Here is a 23,371-nt window from a genome sequence, read left to right as displayed (position 1 = left end):
CAATTAACAATTCCATATTTTTTCTTAAACAACTGTATGTTTTCTTTACACCATTTGATTCTGCTTATTATTTTGTACGTAAAAGTATTAAGATAAAAGTATTAAGTATAAAAGTATTAAGATAAGATAATCGAAAAATGAATATTTTACTAGATATTTTACGACTTATGTAAAATTAAGAAATTATTTCAAATCTCATAACTTGAAAACTACTTAATGAAAATTAACTTAATTATAGTATTTCGGAAAGCTCTCGAGATGAACTAAAAAAATTTGCAAAAGCATACAGGAAGTCCCATTTAAAAAGTTGGATGTGATCTTCACGTAACCTTCAGGTGACTTTTCAATGCCAAACCAATGACACCACCTTATGTTCCCCTTCAAGCCATACAACTTTTGTCTAAAACATTTTTTTGTAGCTGATGTAGTTTAGGAGAAATTTGGATCCATCGATTAAAATGAGACACCCTGTATATAATAGTCTTAACATCACGGAGCACCGCTAGCGCAATCTTACGTCGAATGCGGCAAACGTACAACTTTTTACGCTTGCGCATTGGGGACTTGGGCGACGATGACCAAGGAGACGTTTCTTAATGAAAATTTTTCATATTTCGACTTTGGATCATAATATTGTTGTTCACGATGCACGTAGAGCAAAAATAAAGACACTTTTCTTATATAAATCAACCTCAAGCTATCCATTAAGCCTAATAAGAACTCGATCCGTTCAGCGATTATTTCAATATGATAATCTCGAACATCTCCAACTATCCGACTCGCGTAATGATACACGGCGCGTCTTGTTGCTTACGCGGGACTTAGCACAAGACACTACCGTGTCTCTTGATACGCGAGATACAATACTCAGTCAAATTTCCGAACACGGCCGGAGTCGTGAGACCCGCTGCAAGATTTCGATAAAAATTGAACGGTATTTCTTACAATAATTCACGGTAATTAGCGGTAATCGACTACAGGATAAGACTCGCGGTCGGCGTACAATCAACACGTACGACTTCGGAACCCAGGTCGAGGCACGAGCCTTGCGCGAATCTCGATTTTAATCGAACGAAACTAAATATACTATTTGACGATAATTTGCGATACAACTATTCAAAAGTAACGGATAATGAATAGAATATAATAATCGAGTGTCCTGTTAGTATCGTTTCAACGGCACACATCTCTCCAAAAATTTCGATATATCTCGAATCGATTTTTCGGTACGGTAATCGGCGATAATATTTCACGGTATATTTTTGGCAGGGAAACCAAGGCTTCGGAAAACGGTAGCGGTAATGATGTTTAGGCGAAACTGTTTGCTTTATTTAACGGTCTTATCGCGACCTTGTGTACTCGGCAACAAAAACTCTAAGTCGAACAATAGAATTTTCGAATAATCGATAACAGGAAGATGATTCAGCGGAGATTTCGCGTTAACAAATATTCTTGCAGAGCAAATTGTTCATTTACGGTAACACACGCTCGCGAAGAAATTTTTCGCGCAAATCCTGCCTTTCGATATACAATACGAAACGACCAAAATTGCCACGTCACGCTAGGACTTAGATTTCGGCACGTAACATAACGGTAACATACACGCTAACTATGACACGAAACAACATTTAACGGTAATTAACGATATAAAATTCTACGGTACGGCACGAGACTGTCGGCGCGAACCCCCTGAGAGGAACAAATCCGCGACACCCGGGGACAGCTGGCGTCCGGCAATTACGGTGCAAGTACAATTACTTTACGCGATATCTTTACGAAATATTCGTCGCCCTGCGACGGTATCTCTAAACGACGCCAACTGATCCCGGATGAACAATAATTAGGCTACCTGTGCGGCGGCTTACAATGATCGTTGGCTATGGCTTCCTTCGGGGCCGCTTCCTCGAGGCTCTTCAACGCGTGTATGCGTGGCACGAGCTCACCGAACAGTGACGAATTTCAAGTGCTTCCGTGAGGTCCTCGGATCCCGCGCCGATCTTCCGCGCATTACATCAATTTTCGGATGAACGGGGGTTGATTCTCCGCCCCCTTCCGAGTCGTAGCTGTTGGACGGCCTTGCCCTTATGCAGGGGAACCTGCCCTTATGCCCAGAACCCACGGGCGACGGTATCTCTGATTCTTGGAGACGGGACCGGCTGGCCAGGCCGTATCCTCGTCTTTTTCGGAACCTTCTTTATTCCCCAGTCGGCCACCTGGGAGGTTGTCTTCAGCTCCGTCGTCCGGATGTTCTGCCGTCTTTTAATCTGAAATTATTCGGATTTAATATTTTGCAGAATTAAGCATAGCTACGGCGTGGGATCTCATTACATGACCTTTTGTTTTCTTGCGGTATCTTCGGTATCTTCTGCGGTATATCCGGTATCTTCCTATACGGCTCCTTCTCCTTCCGGTATCTTGCTGTATCTTCATGTACAAAGGAGATAACGCACGCTCGCACAGCAGCCGCACTTTATTCGCGGATCTTACATTAAAGCTAAAATAAATCTAAACAATCAGAGTATAGTTATTTTAAGTTCCCTCTCAGGCGCGAGGAACGACCCCGCGCACGCTGTTCCCCCTCGACAGGGCAATGGTGACGGAGCTCAAAAAGCGTCACGTCACAATAGTTAGCAATAAATACGGCGATTCCGAGAGAATGAGAGACTTGTTCTACGAGATTTTCGGCGAAAGTTAAGAGAGAGTATCGCGGACGCTCGGCACGGAAGGAGACGAATTGGCGGAAACCACAAGTGAAGAGTTCAACGGTGAGGTCACCCGGCTATCTTCGTGTATAATTACGAAAATTTGTACGCCGTCCACCGATACGGCTCGCGGGTCGACCCCTCTGACCGGTCGCGATTAGTGTTTCGTTTGCGTATATTTCGCGGTAGTGAAAAGAAGTGCGACCGTAGTCAAGGGGCGACAGTGATCCGTTGATCAGTCTCACCCGATATACTCGTTCGCCTCTCCGTTATCCGTGTGACGCGTGTTAGTGTAGAATTTTTAACTCGAGGCTATCGCCGGTCGGAGTGGAGCGACTCCGACCGATCGGAAGTGCTGTCGACCGCCACCCCAGGGGAAAAGTTCCGCGACAGCTTGAACAGCAAATTGGTGAGTACCTTGGAAATTGTGACAGCGGACCGAAAGTTATACGACTTAAGTAGGCCTCGATTCTCGACCATCTCTCTCTACGTGCGTTCTTTTTTTGCGACTCGCAGTCCGCCGACCGCGGACGTGCGAACAATCGGCTGTCGGAGGCGTAAGCTGTCGACGCCCGCCGTGCGGTGCGTGCACCGGCGGGAGCGCCTTATCCTTTCAATACGCGAATTCTGCGTTCCGGCGGACCAGATTATATTGCCGTTCTTTCAGTAGGTTACATCGTCTTGGCGTTATTGCTGTTACTGCAGTTCGATAATATAAAGTATTAAGTGTTCATTTCCGTTTTCGATAATTCTAAGATCTTGTATTTCTTTCTGTTTTTCGTACTCGTAATAGCGTGCTTCGTTCGGTTCTCCGAAATCGTAAGCGCTCGCGCGCTTCTTTCCGTTCTCCGTAATTGCAAGAGCTCGCGCACTTCTTTCGGTTCTCCGTAATTGTAATGTTCGGTGCGCTTCTCGCTATTCTCCGTAATGATAACGTTTCGCGCATTCAAGTCTGTTTACTGTAATTATAAAGTCTTGCGTATTTGACTCTGTTTGTCGTCATTATAAAGTCTTAGCGCTTTCTTTTCGATTGGTTATCTCAAGCGAACATTTGCTGTGAACAGCGTCTTATTATTCGTGTCATTTTTGATGGGATTATATATTTCGTTTGCTTATCTTTAATCGAAGTTATTGTGAATCTCGTTTTCAATCTGATTTGTCATTCGATTTGGCTTTTATATTTTTCTCTCATCTATTATTTTTCTATTAATAAATCTGTTACATTGCCTTGTTAAATTCGCGTAATTTATTTGAATGTTAGTCCCCTGTGGTCGTCGATATTCGTTTTTGTGTCTGTCGCACATCGAATTAGTGAAATGTCTACATAATCAATTGACTCGCTCTAAGAACCCCTCCCCTCTACCGTTAGGCGAGTTAGTCAGCCCGTGGCGAAGCAGGCTATCATCTTTCGCACTGTTTAAAAATTTCGTGGAAAATTGATGCGTGAAAGACCGCATCTGGCGCCCAACCTATCGAGATATCGAAACTGCCTCCGCTCCGCCGCGGCCCGCGTGAGCACCCTTCATCCCTGTTCCTCCGAGCGCGAAAATATTACCTTCATCCTGTGTTTGACGGCGTTTTAACCAATTAAAATTAGAATAAAGAAGGAGAAAAACGTCGCAGTACATAACCATGTATATATTTTGTACATTTTATATTATATATTTTTATATTTATATATTTACATTTTAATAATTTTTAGATATTTTATACGCATATTTTATGTTTCAATAAATAGTTATAATACATTATTTTTATGAATCCAAGAGTTGTATGATTTATCCATTCCCAACCATTTCACGTAAACCTCGTCACCCTTTTTTTGTAAAATTTTTTCCACGAGATATACGTCGGGATTGGGGACGCATTGTAACTCGTATTCGTAGAATCCTCCAGCGACGGGATTTCCCCGCGAATCTTCGAGTATGAATGTTGCGGGATTAGTTTTCTGCACCTCGATAATCTTAAAAATTTCGGTCGTCCAATTTGGTGTGGAACCTTTTTCAAAGATGGTCTTGTATTTGCTCACGCGTACCGAATCGCCTACTTTAAATTTTGCCGGAGCCGCAATTTTTGCAACGTTGCTGTACACCGTATTTAAAAATTTTTCGACGATCGCCGGAGTGACGTCTCTCGACAGGTCTCATACCGATGGTGCGATGTTTTCGCGTATTGTACTCTGCAACAAGTCGAGATAGCTCGTCGATCCATGTGTAATTTCCATTCAACGTAAACATTTTCCACATATTGTTTTTTAAAGTACGATTGAATCGTTCCACGACCGAGGCTTTCATAACGGAATATGTCGAGTAATCATTAATATTGTGTTTCTTCATGAGTTTCTGCACACTCGAGTTGTAAAATTCTTTCCCTCTGCCGGTTTGAAAATTTTTCGGACACCTTTTGTCGTCTCCAATAATCTTTGCGATCGTTTCGGACATTTCGTTCCCGCTCTTACTCTTGAGCGATACGGCCCATGCATACTTGCTCAACACATCGATAACCGTGAGTATGTATTTATCCTTGTTCAGTCGAGAGTACGAACGCATGTCCACCACGTCTGCCTGCCACAGATCGTCATATCCGCGTACAATGACGTGTCTTCGTGGAAAATTTCTTCTCGCCGGAGCATGTAATTCTTCGACTAGTTGTCGCTTTTCGGAGGTGTTTTTGTTCTCTCGCACGTTTGATTGAGGCATAATGAATATGCAATATTAGTATATCCGTATATCTCGCTTACTGTGCCGAGTCAGATGTTGCATATCTCAGCACATTCTTTATCTCATCCATCATTAATCGCAGCGCCTGCATGTTTGTTTCGAGCGCGATAATTTTTTGCTCAATTTCTCCCTGTCATCTCTCAAAAGTTTATCCATGTATCGTTTGTTGACGGCGTCGGTATCAGCTTCCGGTTATGCTACGCGTTGAATCTTGCGCGACTTTGCGTCAAAGCCGGTAGTAATTTGGCAGAGAGCGTTATCACGAACGTAATTTCTCAATAATCCATTCCATTCATAGTACAAATTGTTCGACGTTCCCAGCGATAATCCAAATTTATTAATCGACATTTCGGTATCGAGAACATTGATCGAATGACACGTATCGCCGCTGCATAGTTTAATTTATAATAATGCCAGCCTCGCGAAGTTCTTCAATAATTGACAAGATTTCATTGTCGTGAGCATTATTGCCGGCTCGACGCGAGGCGTCCAGCAATCGCAAACGATCCATCAATTCGTTGGGATCGTTCCAATGCACGTAATCGATCAGATTGTCGCTTAGCGTCATAGTGCGCAGCGCGTCTATACCTCTTCCCACCTTTCTATCGAGGAATAATGGCGCAATTATATATTTATACTTGTATCCTTTATTAGTTTTAATAGGATTTAATAGGATTTAATAGGATTTAATAGGATTATTAACTTTGTTGTCGCGCTTATGCGCATTTGTTATATTTAATATACTTTGATATTTATACAAATCGTCTCGAGTATATTTTTTATGATTGGGAAATTTTTTAAAAATCAAATCGTAGATACCTTCGGTTCCTTTATATTTTATTCCATCGATAATTATATTATCTTCTTTGTCCACATCGAAACATTTATCACCGAGCGTCATTCTTTCGTTGGTAAATTTAACACCGTAGACGTAATCCATGCTCTTATTTTTATCAACACTCATAATATCTCCAATATATTTTCGACAGTGGACCTAAATGCTCTCGGAATGTTTTCTGACCTTCGGACGTTTCTAATTCGTGTCGGACCGATGTTACAAACGAATCGGGTGTGGTCTCGTAAATTTCTTCGGACGTGGATGGTATTGTTTGACGCGATTGTACTTTTAGCGGAGTAGAAACAGTAGCCATATGAGAAAATTGCATCTTTCGCTTGGATCGATTCGGTGTCGAATATATCAGTGAATCGTTTATCGGTATATTTATCCGTGCTCGCTTTATTTCTTACTTTGGTTCTTTTATTTTTTCCTCGTGCTTCTCTCCAAACGTCAACTCAAACTCAACGGTTCGATTTTTGATGCATCAGATTCCACAGTACTTTCGACAAGCTGTTTTAAAGGCTCGATAATCAGCTTAAATTGCCTTTCCAATATGATATTTTCCTCCATTCTACCAGTTTTCAAAGCGCGATATTTTTTGCGAATCGATTCGCTCGTTTTTGCATTCTCTGTCGCAATCATTTCACGATCGCTGTTCATGATGCTCGATCGATGTGTCGATGACGACTGATCGCTTTACGGTATCGCGAAATCATTAAATCCTCTTCTATATCGTCCATTGATAAACGTACTATCTTGATCAATGACTACGAAGCCATATTTGCGTTGCCAACATTTCTGACACAATGCACGGAAATCGTCGTAAGATATGTCGGTATTCACGTGATCGTTGTACACGTGTTTCAAGTTTGTGCCGTCTTCTTTAAATAGGATCAGCAGGTTCGCGTTGTCGCGTATAAGATGCTTAGGTATTTTGGCGTACGTCTGATAAAGATAGAAACAGTCAACGCTCGAGTGTCGACCCATTGCAAAGTACTCTCTTATCTTGCTTGTCGAACGCCACGTCATCAAAGATAAAGATGGAATTCGGAAACGCCTCGCTCGGTGGAATGACATCGCTGTTATTAGAGAATGTAAAATAACCAATTTCATCTATAGGTGCTAGTAAATTTTCCAAGTATTTGTATTTCGGCTGTTGAAGCGATTTCGAGTATACGTACACGTTCTCGAAACGTATACCGTGCGGACTTTCTATCAAACTAATCAACACGTTTGTCTTATCACAGTTTGAAGGACCACAAACGATATCGCGTATAGTAGTCGGTAGCATGTTTCCATGCTTGCGTATTTTTTTCTCCGATATTAGTCTATCGTCGAAATTTAATACTTTGATTACCCGCGCTTGACCCACGAACCGCATGTTTTCTCTTTCGAATCAATTTTCCGAATGTTCACGAGGGGGAGACCTATTTATAGAAGTGTCTCGACTCGAAACCGCTCAGTATCAAAAATGTTTCTTCTTCTGTCGGATGAGAGAGACATTCTCCGGCTTACCGCCGAACAACTGCAGTATATCTCAAAGATTCTTTTACTGCAAAATTTCGGTGATTACGTGGAACGATTGTGGGACAAGTTTCAGAATATATAAAGGCTGATTCGGAGGTTCGACAATATCGTTCGTGCATGCGACATTACAACCAGCCGTGGCAACGAACACACATCGACGGTTCTGCCACTGTTGATAAAAGATTGCGACGTATGTCAGCGAGAATCGTAAGAGGCAGCGGTCTCTTAAATCGTGCGATAAACGCGCTTTCCATCGAATTACATATTCCCGGTTATCAATTTTTCGAGCCGGGAACTCGATTAGAGAAACGATTGGCTAGAAGCGATCGAGGTATCAATTGGACGCAGCGTGTCGCGAACACGACATTGCTTACGCGCGAAGCAACGACCTCGATCAACGTCACATCGCGGATCGCATATTAGCTGCAAAAGCGCGAGAACGCATTACTGCGAGGGATTCGACTCTCGGTGAAAGAGCAGCTGCTACGACTGTTTGGGCGACAATGAAGGCAAGACAAAACTCGGCATGGGGATGAAAAAGCCATTGACGACAAAGAAGAGGAAAAAACGAATACTTCCAGTAGCGAAACGCGATGGTATTTTACCACTTTTATCGTTGTTGGGAGTTATCGATTCTTTGGCCGGCGGTGCAGCGGGAATCGCAAAGGCGGTAAACGATAGCAAGGCGGCGCAAAATCAGCTGGAAGAAATGCAGCGTCACAATTGCGCTATGGAAGGTCGTGAACTTTATCTCGCTCCGTACAAGCGTGAACAGGGATTCTCAACAAAGTCTAACAGAAAAAAAAACGTCGAAAAAGCATTAAAAATGCCTACGGATACGACAACTAACGTGCAATTGGAACAACTTGCAAAACGTATGCGCATACCTTTCTTTAGAGGTGTTTTCATGCGCAATAATTTACCGATAAGTGGTGTACGACGAAACAAGAGCGATATCGCCAATTTGGATGACATTGATGGTTCCGGTACTCATTGGGTAGCGTACGCAAAGAGGGGTAATCGTGTCGTATATTTCGACAGTTTTGGAAATCTTCGACCGCCCAAGGAACTTGTGCGATATTTCGGACGAGTGAAAATTGAATACAATTATACATCTTATCAAAGTTATAATCAGAGTATCTATGGACAATTGTGTTTAAAATTTCTTCAAACGATCAATTTAAAGCCTGACAATCCATCGTCACGACTCAGTATTCGTTCGACATGTCACTGGCACTTACGTTGACAGGCAAAAGCAGCGTTCTCGCTGTAAGCTATTTCCCCGATGCCGATTACGAGCTCGGATTAACGGATTTTGAAACTTATGATACGATTCCGAATGTAAATTTTTCGAATAATAAATTTTATTTTGGCAACAACGACAAGGAAATTACGATTCCCGAAGGATCGTACGAATTGCACGCCATAAATGACTATCTCAAACGCGCAATTTTGCGAGATGAACACCTTTCCAGAGATGGTGAAAACGATTATGATGAGGAATATTCAATAGCGCTCCGCGCCAATCACAGTACGCTAAAGAGTGAAATCAAATGCGCCTACAGAATAAACTTTACCAAACCCGACAATGTAGGATCCTTGCTTGGATTCTCGTCGAAACGTATATTGCAACCTCGCAAGTGGTATGAATCGGACGAACCTGTTAATATTATAAACGTAAATATTATTCGTATAGAATGCAACGTGACTACTGGTGCGTACAGCAACAGCATGCGCGTACACACGATACATGAATTTTCACCGAGCGTACCGCCAGGATATAAGATATCGGAAACGCCGGCACAGATCATTTATCTGCCGATCGTTGTACGGAGCATTACGGATTTAACGATACGTATTGTGGATCAAAGAGGTCGATTACTCGATTTTCGAGGAGAAGAAATTACCATAAGATTGCATATACGGCGGCGACAAACATAGTATGCTTGTACTGAACGGAACGGAGCATGAGAGAGACAATACTTTTACGCGGGATAATACTATTGCGGTAAGGCGAGCGGTATCGGGTGACAATAATAAGATAGCCGTTAAAAAGAAGCTGAGCGCGTTGAATTGTGAATTTTTGAAATCATGGGGATTCATCGTACGAAAAGAATGATTGATATTTTAAATATCGAAAATGAGCCAGTCTTTGACGATCGCATCGTCAAGATTGAGACTCATACGTACAATCCGTACGCCAATATAACGCTTGGATACAGTGACGAGATACGAATACCTATACAACATCAGGATTTGTACAGGATTTGTTACCGTGCGAAAGCTTTCTTTATATCGAGGGAAGGTTTAATGTGCGTAAAGCGAATGATGAAATGAAGGTTGGGAAACAATTGCGTCGCATTCATATTGGATGAGTTTCGATACGAACTCGACGGAGTAGAGATTGATCGCAACAGAAATGTTGGAATAACATCGACGCTCAAAAATTATGTCTCTCTAATACACCAGAAAAATATAAACTTGAAGAACGCTGCGTGGGATTTGACGTACAACGGTGACAAAAATTATTTCAACTTTTGCGTGCCGCTGTTGCTGGGATTTTGCGAAGATTATAAACGCGTTGTGATGATTATTAACGCTCGTCACGAATTGATTTTGATACGTTCGCGCAACGATAATAATTGTCTATTCGGACATCCGTCGTCGGAAGCTGAGATTGAATTACTCAAGATACAGTGGCGTATGCCTCATGTAATATTGAATGAGATTAATAAATTATCAATGTTGCGAATGTTGGAAAGCGGACGATACTTGAACATGAGTTTCCGATCTTAAGATCTGTACGAATTTCCTCTGCTACATAGCACGACCAAACATTCGTGAACCGTGCAAGCCGCCTCCCAGCTAGAGAAACCGCGATACGTGATTTTTGCACTGCAAACTGGTAAAAAGAATTCAGTGTCACAAGATGTTACAGTGTTCGATGACTGCAAATTGACCAACGTTAAACTCTATTTAAACTCGGAATTTTATCCCTACGATGATTTAAATTTAGATTTTGAAAAAAATAGATTCGCCGTCCTATTCGACATGTACTCTCGTTTTCGCAAATCTTATTACGGATGCGATAACAGCACCGCGCTATTAACCATTCCAAAGTCTCTACATTGCGGTCCTCTAGCGGTCATTGATTGCTCGCGACAAAACGAGTCTGTCAAAACTGCTACCGTGAACGTGAGAATATAGTTTGAGTGCAGGGAAAATATACCGATGAATACTACCGCCTATTGTCTCATCTTGCACGATCGGGTTGTCGAATATAATCCATTGACTAATGGTTGACTAATAGTCCGCAAAATTACATAGGTCAGCAAATATCCCCTCCATTGCACATGAAGAAAAATATAAAAGATTGAGATGTTTGACAATCGACATCAGTCTGCGATCGGATCTTATCATCATGACTGCGCCAACGTTTGTGGATCTGCAAGTATTTATCGTTGGGAAAAATTTTGTCGTGAAGGAAGCTGCGGTTTTGAGAAAAGGATCCGTACTTTCTCATTACATTTTTACATGTCCAGTACCAAGGCACACGCTCACAAAATCTGAAAGATGTCAGGTTTTATGGCTGATTAAAAACCACCATGGATTATCGTGGAATGATGGACACGTTTCATATTGGAAGTCGAAATGTTTAATCACGACGACGATGATGGGTGCAACGGAGGAGGATGATGCGTCACCTCTCGTTAAAGGTCACGAAAAACGGCAGTAGCTGGCCGATATACTGGACAATGATGCGAGAAACGCGATATCATTATCGAAACTTTGGATGCAGACTATGAGGATGTAGCTTCTTTAAATAAGTTAGATGTTAAAAATACTATGCGTTGTGAAAATCATGTAAAAAAATTGCGCTTTACAAAATGTATTTAAGATTTATAATCGGTGGTTGAAACATCATGATGATGATTCTTCGAATCCATATTTACGCTCCGGAGAGTCCGCAGGACAAGGAGGACATCATCGATCTGCGGCGGCTCTTCGAGGAAGAGCCCTACATGGAGGAGGAGATTTGGGTACTCGGGGAGATTCGGGCACCCAATGGCATGTGTAATGGGGAGCACAGATGTAAGTATTTTTTTTATAAATCTTAACTCTCTCTAACTACACTTGTATTAATCCTTTAATACCTTTTTTGCTGTTACAGGAGCGGCCGTCCCTTTGACCCGACTCCGTCTGACCCCCCACTCCCGCACCCCCGCATCCCCCAATTTTATTATATTTTATTATATTTTAAATTTTATATTTTATATTTTATTTTATTATATTATTACTATTATTCTTATTATAATCATAATTTGAAGTACACACACACACACAAATATGTTAAATACACACACACATTTTTAATAAATTGTATATTTTAATTTTTTTTAAAATCTAATTATTTATGCGCCTCTCCTTGCGTTCCCATTCCTGTGTTTCTCTCTCGCGCTAGTTATCACGATATCGTTCTCTCTCGTGCGTTAATCGTAAGTCTATCTTCATCTTTCGCGCTTAGAATAAGTAATCTCTCACGCTGACACAAAAATGTACAGAGTTAAATAAATTATATATTTTATATATTTGTAAAAAATGTGATTATTTACGCGCCTCTCCTTGCGTCCTCATCTCTCTTACGTACATCTCTCTTATGCTAGTTGTAAGTATTGCGTTAATCTCGATATTATCGTTGTGTATTATTTTGTACACGTCGTATTCGCGCTATCGTTCTCTCTTGCACGCGCTAGTTGTAAGTCTCGCGGTATTGTTCTCTCTCTCGCACGCGCTAATTGTAAGTCTCGCGTTATTATCGTTCTCTCTCGCACGCGTTGTCTTCGCGCTATTGTTCTCTCTCACACGTTGCGTTATCGTTCTCTCTCGTACGCGTTATCTTACAATATTATCATTCTCTCTTTCTTTTGATATACTCGTTGCTCACTTACCTTTGCGTCGTCCTTCTCCCACCTATGCGTCGTCCTTGTCCTACGATGACGCCATCCTTGTCGCACTCGTAGCACTATCCTTTTCCCACACGTAACGTTGTCCTTCTCACACCACCGTCTTCTTTCCGCGGATCCCCCTTCACTGCGCGGACCCCCTCGTCCATCGCTCGCGCCGAGGATCCCCCTTCACTGCGCGGACCCTCTCGTCCATCGGCCGCGCCGCGGATCCCCCTTCACTGCGTGGACTTCCTCGTCCATCGGTCGCGCCGCGGATCCTCCTTCACTGCGCGGATCCCCTCGTCTATCGCTCGCGACGCGGATTCCCCTTCACCTCGCGGACTCCCTCATCCATCGCTCGCGCTACGGATCCCCCTTCCCCGCACGTGACGCCACCCACCGCGCACCACAATTCCTCCTTCCCCGCGCGTGACGTCACTCCACCGCGGTTTCCCTCGCGCCTCACCCCCCTGAGAGGACCTGGGTTAGAATCCCCATAGTTTTACTACTTCCGGCTAATCCTATGAAGGATTGGATATCCTTCACCTTTTTCGGCGTCGGAAATTCCTTTATTGCCGTTAACTTCGACGGGTCTGGAGATATTCCGTTTTCGGAAATAATATGACCCAGATATATTACCTCCTTGCGTAAAAATTCGCATTTATCTGGCTGCAATTTTAAATGAGTTTTTCGCAATCTTTGCATTACTTCTTTTAATCGCTTGTTGTGCTCTTCTAAACTTGATCCGTATATCACAATGTCATCAAGGTAGACCAGGCATCTAAGTCCTTGTATTCCCATTAATACTGAATTCATCAGCCTTTGAAAAGTCGCTGGTGCATTCCTTAATCCAAACGGCATTCGATTAAATTCATAATGTCCGTAGGGAGTTGAGAAAACTGTTTTATTTTTATTCCTTTAAGCCATTGGGATCTGGTGGTATCCTGACGCTAGATTTAATGTACTGAAATATTTTGCATTTCCCAGTTGGTCTAGAATATCAGTAATATTAGGCAACGGGAATGAGTCGCCTATAGTTAATTCATTTAATTTCCGAAAGTCTATGACTACTCGAAGTTTCGGTTTTCCTGATGCATCTGCTTTCTTTGGCACTACTAATAAAGGTTCCATTGATTTGTGCTTGTCCTGATTTCATCTTGCAGCATTTCCTGTATTTGCCGATTTACTTCCGCCTTATGCTTCTTGGGTAATCGGTATGGTTTCATTAATCGGCGCGGTGTCGGCACGCGTGCTTATCTCATGTTCGATCGTTGCGGTGCATGTCAGTGGTTCTCCTTCCAGATGGAATATATCACTGTATTCTTCGCAGATTTGTTGAAGAGTCTGCCTCTCTTATTTATTTAAATGTTGAGTGCCCAGTGATTGTCAAATTCTCTGACTGCGTGAAATATTCGATTGAATTTTCTTTCCCGATTTTATTAAATTTATATCGTTTGTTGCGTTGTTTTCTAAATTTTCTAAGGCAACTATAGGAGTTGTCATCTCCACAATTTTGTCAGTGGCATTTATTATGCTGATGGGGCACGAAAAATTTTCGGGCTCCACTAGATAACTTCCAATGTACACTCCGGGTACGGCTTCTTCCGTTCGAACTATTCCTATTTGATTTCGATTAGTTGCGACTCGTACTATTGTCTCGCTATGTGGTTTTAAAGTTATGTTTTTGCAAGGGTGTAGTTTTATTGTCGCGTCTTTTATTTTAATTTCGTTCATATCGTAATCGCACTTCACTTTTTGCTTCTTAAGGAAATCCAATCCGAGAATTCCTTCATGTTCTATGGCTGTGTCGTCCTTTATTATATAAAAGGTATGTTTAATTTTATGTTTATTAATGTTAATTGTGGCGTACATCTTTCCTATCGTATATACTTTATAACCGCTTATTCCTATTAACGCGATCTTCTTTTTATAAATTAGTGCGTTATCTTTTAGATTTCTTAATTTTAATAGCGAAATTGTCGAATCGTCATATAGCATGTTTATTTCGTTATTTTTTGCTTCTTGTATAAGCAATGTAATTTGTAGTAATTCTTCTTTCGACGGTGCACGTACATCCTTGACATGTGATATGCGATACTCTAAGGCAGGTCGGGGTTGCTTCTCTCTCGCTTCTTCCTGCTCCTCTTCTTCACTATTGCTTGCAGAGTCCGTGCTTTTCTTACGTAATCTATTCGCACCCTTTTTCTCGCGTGCGTTATCTTTATAATTAGTTTTATTTAGTTGTTTAAAATTTTTACTATTTATGTTCGGTCGTCCGTTTAGATTCCAGCATTCTTCGCGGCTGTGTCCGGATTTTTTGCAATGTTTACAGAATTTATTCACGGTATTTATACTTGTTGATTTTTCAGGTTTAGGCAATATGAATTTATTACTTCGGCTCTCTCGTCCGTAATGACCATTTTTTCCGCATTTATAACATTGTATATTAGCGTTTTTATTTGTCCGTGTGTATTTAACATCGGATTTATTTTTATTAAAGAAGCCGGGTGCTCGTGTTGCAGAGGGTACGATAAGCTTCTCTTCTGCGCTCGCTCCACTTATCGCTTTTTGGAGCGTGGTATATCGCTGCGATCGTACGAGTATTTTTAATTCGTCGCGAAGCCCAATTTAGAAATGTATTAACGCTTGTTTTTTAATTGTTTCTTGTATTGCTTGTTTAAATGTAGGAGGTCGTTCCTCTCCTTCCACCATTGATTTGTACAATTTCATTGCTAAAGTATCTACTCGTTGTCCGAATGCGTGTACGGTTCGACGGTCCGTTTTTGTTTCAATGAATTAAATTCGATTTGTAAATGCGTAGTGCTTTGCTTCATTTGATAGCAAATTTCGAGTTGTGTTTTTAATTCTTCAAATGTTTGGATGCTTCGCGTTTCGAAATCTTGCATGGCTTTACCTTTTAATTTAGTATATAAGATTGCTTGAATTAATGATTCTTCGTCCGCGGGATTAATATTTTGTACCGCGTACGTACAGCCGTTCAAGAATTCCTGTAATTTATGTCGCGTCGTTTCGTCAAATTCGGGAATCATTGTTCGCGCTTCTTTTAATGGTACATAGTGCGGGGCTGCGCTGCGTCGGTTTCGGATATCGCATTGAGTGCGTCCGTACGTTACGTCGAGTGGGACAGTGTTTGCATTTACGCGCTCGCATGCGCTCGATTTCTCTATCGACGGCTTCGTTATCCATATTTGTTTGCGCACGTGGCTCGAATAAACTAATATCGATGGATATCGGCGAATAATTTCTTTTTACTGTACCGCGACAGTAGGGAGAATAGGTCGTTTCTAATTCAATTTTTCCATGAGTGCAAGAGAGAGCGCCGTAAGAGCGAGAGAGATAGAATATCTGAGGGGCAGGGTGACGGCGGCGCGGGTGAACAGGGGGGTAGGCAGGGATGCAAGATTATCTCCGCAAGCAACATGCCACACGTAGTGGAGAGGGTAACGGAGATGTGTGCGTAAGCGTACGTGTGAGCTCGGCGCTTCGGCGAGCTTCGGCTAAAAGAAGAGGACAGAATACAGTTTTTTGTCTCCTTCTTATCAAGCAAGCAACGAAAACAACGGGCGACGCGCGACGCGGAACTCTGCTGAGCGAGCCTCGCTCTTCGATATTTCAATGTTTCTCTTCCACAGCTTTTCTTTATGTTTTTTATTTTTGTTACAAATATATATAAATATGTATATACATAAACGTATAATATATTTATAATATATATATATACATATATATATATATATAATTGGATAAATAAAATTTAATATAAAAAAATAATTTACCATTTTGCACCTGTTGTTCCTTCTCTTCTTATTGCTGCTGCTCCTGCTGCTGCTGTTGTTGCTGTTGTTGCTGTTGATGCTGCTGCTGCTGTATATACAATTGCAGCTGCTGGTGGAACAATTGTTGTTGATGCAACATTTGTTGCATCAACTACCGCATATCTGGCTCTTGTAGAGCGAGCGCGCCCATTTCTGCATTGATTTCCTCTAAAATTTAGAAAAATTAAAAACATGAGTTTCTTAGTATTTTTTTATACAGTAAAACATTTTATGTTAAATTTAACATATTTCACATGTTCCAATTTATTCACTCTAATTTTAATGTTAATTTAACAGAAGGCAAATATGTAAATAAATAACAAGTAATGTGTAAAAAAATTAACACAAAAATGTAACATTTGAACGTTATTGTGTTGTTTTTAACTCTTAGAAACGATGAATATTAACTCAATGTAGAAAAGTCAAAATAACACAACGACAATATGTTACATTAACATAAAAGTATGTTAAAAATTTAACACAAAAATTTCTACACAAGAAAAATCTACAGAAATACAAAATGTTTTTTACCGTGTACAAATATATAATGATTTACTTACGAGCCATTATGTTGACGTTCAGTTCAAATTCGTTTATCGCCGTTCTTTCGTGTACTGAGAATGAGGCACACTCGGCATTTGTTTATATACGTGCCTTGTGAAACCTTGGTGTTCAAGAGACTATCACGATCCCGATTGTGAGTTATTATTTAAAATTTTTATATATCTTTATCCTTTTGACTTTATCTTCTTTTATTCACTCTTCTTTAATTTTTTGTTTCTGCTTATTTTTTATTTCATAATGTGCGATGAATTAAAAAAAAATCTAAGCGAAGCTTTTCAGAGTATTGGCTCAATGATGAGCGTATTAATTGTTGGATACGTAAAGTACCTTTTGATGAAAGCTTATATCATTGCACAATATGCAATAAAAATATTTCGTGCAATACGCATGTTTTGAGACATGCGAATTCTGCGACTCATAAAAATAATATTAAAGAAAATAATTCATCTCTATGCACTGATGAAAATAATAATAAAAATGTAGATAAAAAAATATCCGAAAAATACAAGTTTCAACAACAGTGGCTAGAGATAGAATTATTTAAGCCATGGTTGTAAAAAATATCACACGATAGAAATTCATTTTTTTGTTTATTTTGCGATAAATCTATGAAAGCGGATTTATCCAAAATATATCGTCATGTAGAATCCAAAGCACATTTAGAAATATGTAAAATTAAAACAGAAACAAAGAATATAACAAACGAAAACGTAGCAAATTATTCACTTTCGTTTAAAGAGCGAAAGAAAATAGCAGAAATTAGATATGCTGCATTAATTGCTGATAAAAATATTTCGCATCAAACGGCAAAAGAATTCCTCAGTTTTTTCCAACATATAGGAGAAGATCCTAATGTGTTAAAAAGCATGAGCATGAGCCGAACAAAATGTAAAAACATTATTACAAATGTTTTGTGCCCGGTCGAAACAGATCGTGTCGTCAATAAGCTTCAAAATACAAAAGTTACAATTTTTATTGACGAAACATCTGATGTAACAAATAATAAATGGATGACTTTTCTTGTTCGATACGTTGATCCAGAGACATTAGATATTCGCTCACAATTAGTCAAATTAATCGATATTGATGCCAAAGATTCAAGCGCAGAAAAGTTGTTTGAGGCATTTAATGTGAAATGTGGAAATTACAGATACCGTTTTTAAATATCGTAGCCTTATCATGCGATAATGCATCTGTTATGACAGGAAACATTTATCGTTTCAAAAAAAATTGGAAAAAATTTGTCCACATTTATTAACATTTTCATGCCCATGCCATTCTTCTGGATTAGCAGCGCATGCAGCCTGTTCTAAAATGCCTTCATATTGCGAGGAATTTCTAAAAAAAATTGCTACTTATCTCAATAGCAGTCCAAAACGTACAGCTATTTTTCGTGAATTTTGTGAATGTTTTCAAGAAACAAATCGCAAAATATTGAAATTATGTGATACGCGCTGGCTTTCGCACTATTTCTGCATCGAAAGGCTTCTTGAATCTTGGAATACAATTAAATACTTTCTTACTGAAATGATTGTAAGTGAAAAAACAAATTCTGGAGAATATCTATTGTCTATGATGGACAACGTAGAGATGAAAGCTTATTTCCTGTTTTTAAAATACGTTTTAAATTTCTTTAATGCATTTAATGCATTATTTCTTTCAAGCATTAGAAACAAGGATTCATTTATTACATCCAAAATCTAGAAACTTTCTTTTCCAAATCTGTCGAAATTTTTTAAAAGAAGAATATTTAAAACCATTTTCTACAAATATTATATTTTCACTAAAAGAAAATCAAAAAGTTATAAATGAAATTATTTTGGAATCAGAATGTGAAGAATATCTAAACGAATTAACACTTAAAGGTCACATAAACATAGTTAAAATTACAAATATTGAAAAAAGCTCTCTTCGAATTTAATAATGAAATGGAAGAACATAGGCAATAGAGAGCAAGTAAATAAATAAATTATTAAAGATCGAGTACAAGTAATAATAATTTAATAAAGTAAACTATAATTGATATAAACATGTTAAGTACGATATAAATAATTAAAAATAATAATAAAAGAAATGTACGGTACGGACGTTTCTGGTTCTTGTTTTGAGCCTTCTTCAGCGCAATGATGTAACATAAAAATTACAAATAATAATGTGGTGTAGGAACCATAGAAAAATTGTAATGATAAGTGTTATAAAATCAAAAATCGATGTCGCATAGACGCAAAGTTAATAGACGTTTATCAAAATAATAGATCTCCATGGCGAGAGATATAAAGAACCTCATTGTGAGAGTTAATTAGATGCAGAACAGAAACTTGACAACAGTACCAAATGCAGCCTGAAATTGGCAACATCAAAAATAAATCACTTAAATAATGTGAGGAGACTAATAATATAAGTACTTACAGAGAAACTGTTCTACGATAATGAAAATGTTGAAAAAAACAACAAGGTTCAACATGAAGATCGGTTACTGTCAAAAATGTTACAGAGACGGCCGATATATATACTAGAGCATGACTTTCATATTTTCGGAAGCTTGTTTATAATGTCATGATATAAAGACGGTAAATTTTCTGTGTCTGTCTGTAAATTCAAACCATTCCTTTGTCTCTTAATATGCAGCATTTCGGAAATAAGCCTTCTATTATAGAATGGAGTTTCATCCAAGACTTGGACGTCATTCCAACAAAAATTATGATCGCATTGTAATCTGTGATTTGTGACGACTAAGCGAGTTGCATGATTCCTATTAATCTGCGATCTATGTTCAGAAATTCTCGTCTTCAACATTCTCGAAGTCTGACCAATATATGAAGCATCACAATCGGAACAATTAATTTTATAGACTACATTTGTTTTGCAGTTAGAAGGAATATGGTCTTTATGTACTTTGATAAATTTATTTAATTTGTTTAAGCTAATGTAGGATAGCTTGACGTCCAAGTTCTTAGTGATGCCCATAAATCTATTATTTTGATAAACGTCTATTAACTTTGCGTCTATGCGACATCGATTTTTGATTTTATAACACTTATCATTACAATTTTTCTATGGTTCCTACACCACATTATTATTTGTAATTTTTATGTTACATCATTGCGCTGAAGAAGGCTCAAAACAAGAGCCAGAAACGTCCGTACCGTACATTTCTTTTATTATTATTTTTAATTATTTATATCGTACTTAACATGTTTATATCAATTATAGTTTACTTTATTAAATTATTATTACTTGTACTCGATCTTTAATAATTTATTTATTTACTTGCTCTCTATTGCCTATGTTCTTCCATTTCATTATTAAATTCGAAGAGAGCTTTTTTCAATATTTGTAAAATTACGCCGGCTGAAATATGCGTTACAGATCAGATTCGTTTTTCTCTTATATTGATATTAAATACAGCCACAAGACCACTAAACTACTAAAATCATGGATTAAGCTTAGGAAATCTATTATTTCCAACAGAATCAAAGTTAATTTTTTGCGACGATGTATTGCGTATAACATCTTTCCATCACATATAGACCGATTACTGTCAAATTTCAAATTCTCTTATAATAATTATAGATCGTACGTGAGGTTATAAGTGACGCGAGTGAAGTGCGATGCGGTGAAACGAATTAATGAGAAACCGCAGCAAAAAAAAGAAGAAACGAAATAAGAACGTGTGATTGTGCGGGCTCACGAATCCGGTTGCGATGAGTCTGCCCTGGCGTTGTCTCCTGGCAGGATGATCTTCGCGAGTGGCCGAGTGAACTCCGAAGATGCGGTGCGGACGGTGACGACGCGTGTGATTCCGTCGTCTCCTGGGTGCAGTGCCGTGATGCGGGCGAGTGGCCATCTCGTCGGAGGCGTGATCTCCGATCGCAGCAGGCACAGATCGCCGATGCTCGGGCCGGCTTCGTCCTTGGTCTACTTTGGTCGTGACGCCAAAGTGCTGAGATACTCGCGCGTCCACCGTTCCCAAAAGTGGTCGCGCATTTTTTGAAGAAGCTGCCACCGAGATAGAGCGTTGTCCTTCTCGGACGTGAGCGACGGAGGAACTCAGGAACGGCCACGAGGGGGGCGCCGATGATGAAGTGCCCTGGTGTTAGCGCCGCCAGATCGTCGGGATCGTCCGTCAGCGGCTGCAACGGACGCGAATTTAGGCACGCCTCCACCTGAGTGAGGAGGGTCGCCATTTCCTCGTAAGTGATGGTGGCTTCGCCGATGACCCTTCGGAAGTAGTGTTTGGTGGATTTGACGGCGGCCTCCCATAGTCCGCCGAAGTGTGGTGCTGCGGGGGGGTTGAACCTCCATCTCACGCCGTCGGAAGCTGTTGCGTGAATTATCCGACGGCCGTCGGAAGAGGAAGCGCAGAACAGCTCCCGCAGCTCACGGTCAGCTCCGACGAAGTTCGTGCCGCAGTCGGAGAAGACGTCGCTGCAGAGGCCTCGCCGGGAGACGAAGCGGCGGAAGGCAGCCAGGAACGCCTCGGCCGTGTAGTCCGTGACTGCCTCCAGATGGACCGCCTTGGTGCTGAGGCAGACGAAAACTGCGATGAAGCCCTTGGATGCCTTGTGGCCTCGTCCCTTGCTGGCCCGAATGAGGATAGGGCCGGCGTAGTCGACCCCGGTGCGCAGGAACGGGCGTGCAGGAGTCACTCGTTCCCGAGGCAGATTGCCCATGAGTGGTTGCGGTGCGGCGGCTCTCCACCGCGTGCAGGTGACGCATCGGTGGATCGCCCGCTTGACGACTGCTCGACCACGTGGGATCCAGACTCGTTGACGGAGCAACCCAAGGGTGAGCACTCCTCCGTGCAGGGTCCGCCGGTGGCAGGAATCCACCATCAAGTGAGTCAACCTTGACTCCGGTGGGATAATGCTGGGATGCCGCTCGTCGTGAGACAGGATGGCGTTCTTCAGTCGTCCTCCGACTCGCATTACACCGCTGTCGTCGAGGAACGGACTCAGCTTGGTGAGAGGACTTCTGGCTGGCAAGGCGCGTCCTTTGCTGAGTGTTGTGATCTCGCCGAGGAAGTGCAGAGTCTGTGTGATGCGAATCCAGTGAAGGAGTGCGTCTTCGATCTCGCAAGACATGAGTGAGAGTGCGGCGTCAGCGGTGGTGCGAGATCTCCGGGTGCCGGTCCGTCGCCATCGAAGACACCAGGCTGTCACTCTGAGCAGTCGGTGCAATGACGAGAAACGGAGCAGGAAGGCCGACTCGGAGACGTCCTTGACAGCCGCCGAGAGCGAGGCGACGGCCCTTTGCTCCGGCACAGCAGCGTTGAGCAGGGCGCCGTCGTTGTTCGGCCACCTTGCTTGGTCCTCTAAAAGCCAGGATGGTCCCGTCCACCACAGAGGATGACCGACCAGGTCGCTGGGCAGAACTCCTCGGGAGGCGCAGTCAGCTGGGTTGTCCTTGCCCGGCACATGTCGCCACCGCGCCTCGGGTAGCCGCTCCTGGATCAGCGACACTCTGTTGGCCACGTAGGTCTTCCAGCGGGAGGCGTGTCCGTGGATCCAGTGAAGAGTGACCCTGGAGTCCGACCAAAGGAAGACTGGAGCTGAGGACAAACTTAGCAGAGTGCGCGTGTGAACGACGAGGTTCGTCAAGAGGGCGGCCGCGCATAGCTCGAGTCTCGGCAAGGACACGGGCTTCACCTTGCGCGACCTTGCCCTTAGCGGTCAGCAGGTGGAGTGTGGTGCCCCTTCCAGTGGAGGAGCGGAGGTACACCACGGCGGCGTACCCTCGCTCCGATGCGTCGGCGAATCCGTGTAGTTCGACGTGTGAGTGCGGACCGTCGCTGCCGAGTCAACGAGATACCTTTATCTCGTTGAGGCGCGGAAGTTGCGAGAGCAGGTTCCGCCAAGCGAGCGTGTCCGCTGATGGAAGTGGAGTGTCCCAGTCGATCTTCTGGAGCCAGGCGGACTGGGGATCTTGGCCCGCATTGTGACCGGGGTGATCCAGCCGAGAGGATCGAACATTCGTGCGGTTTCGGACAGGACACGCCGTTTTGTAAGTTCGTCGAAGTGACGTGTCGGTTGGGAAAATGTGAAGTGGTCACTGGCCGGGTGCCAGTGAAGACCCAGTGTTGTGTGACTCTCGTGTGACCACGAGTGAGGTGAGTGGGTCAGCCGGTGCTCGTGCGGAACGCCGTCCAGGATGTTGAGGTGGTTGGCCACCCATTTCCGAAGAGGAAACCCGCCCGCCATGCAGAGGCTGCGGAGCTCCCGTTGCGCTGCGGTGGCCT

General features: G+C 41.8%; 1 protein-coding gene across 1 annotated transcript; it reads right to left on the bottom strand.

Annotated features, from left to right (window-relative positions):
- Positions 1–16,681: 16,681 nt before the first annotated feature.
- LOC112638275 lies at positions 16,682–23,333 on the bottom strand. Its single transcript, XM_025409660.1, has 3 exons — positions 23,186–23,333; positions 20,825–22,684; positions 16,682–16,737 (listed from the first exon to the last, which is right to left on the bottom strand). Exons 1-3 carry the CDS (start codon positions 23,331–23,333, stop codon positions 16,682–16,684), a joined length of 2,064 nt encoding a protein of 687 aa, XP_025265445.1.
- Positions 23,334–23,371: the final 38 nt, after the last annotated feature.

The sequence above is a fragment of the Camponotus floridanus genome, unplaced genomic scaffold (genome assembly GCF_003227725.1).
Source record: "Camponotus floridanus strain SB8 unplaced genomic scaffold, Cflo_v7.5 scaffold279, whole genome shotgun sequence".
NCBI lineage: Eukaryota > Metazoa > Arthropoda > Insecta > Hymenoptera > Formicidae > Camponotus > Camponotus floridanus.
The sequence above is the reverse complement of the archived record's forward strand: the minus strand, read 5'-3'. Positions and strand labels throughout refer to the sequence as shown.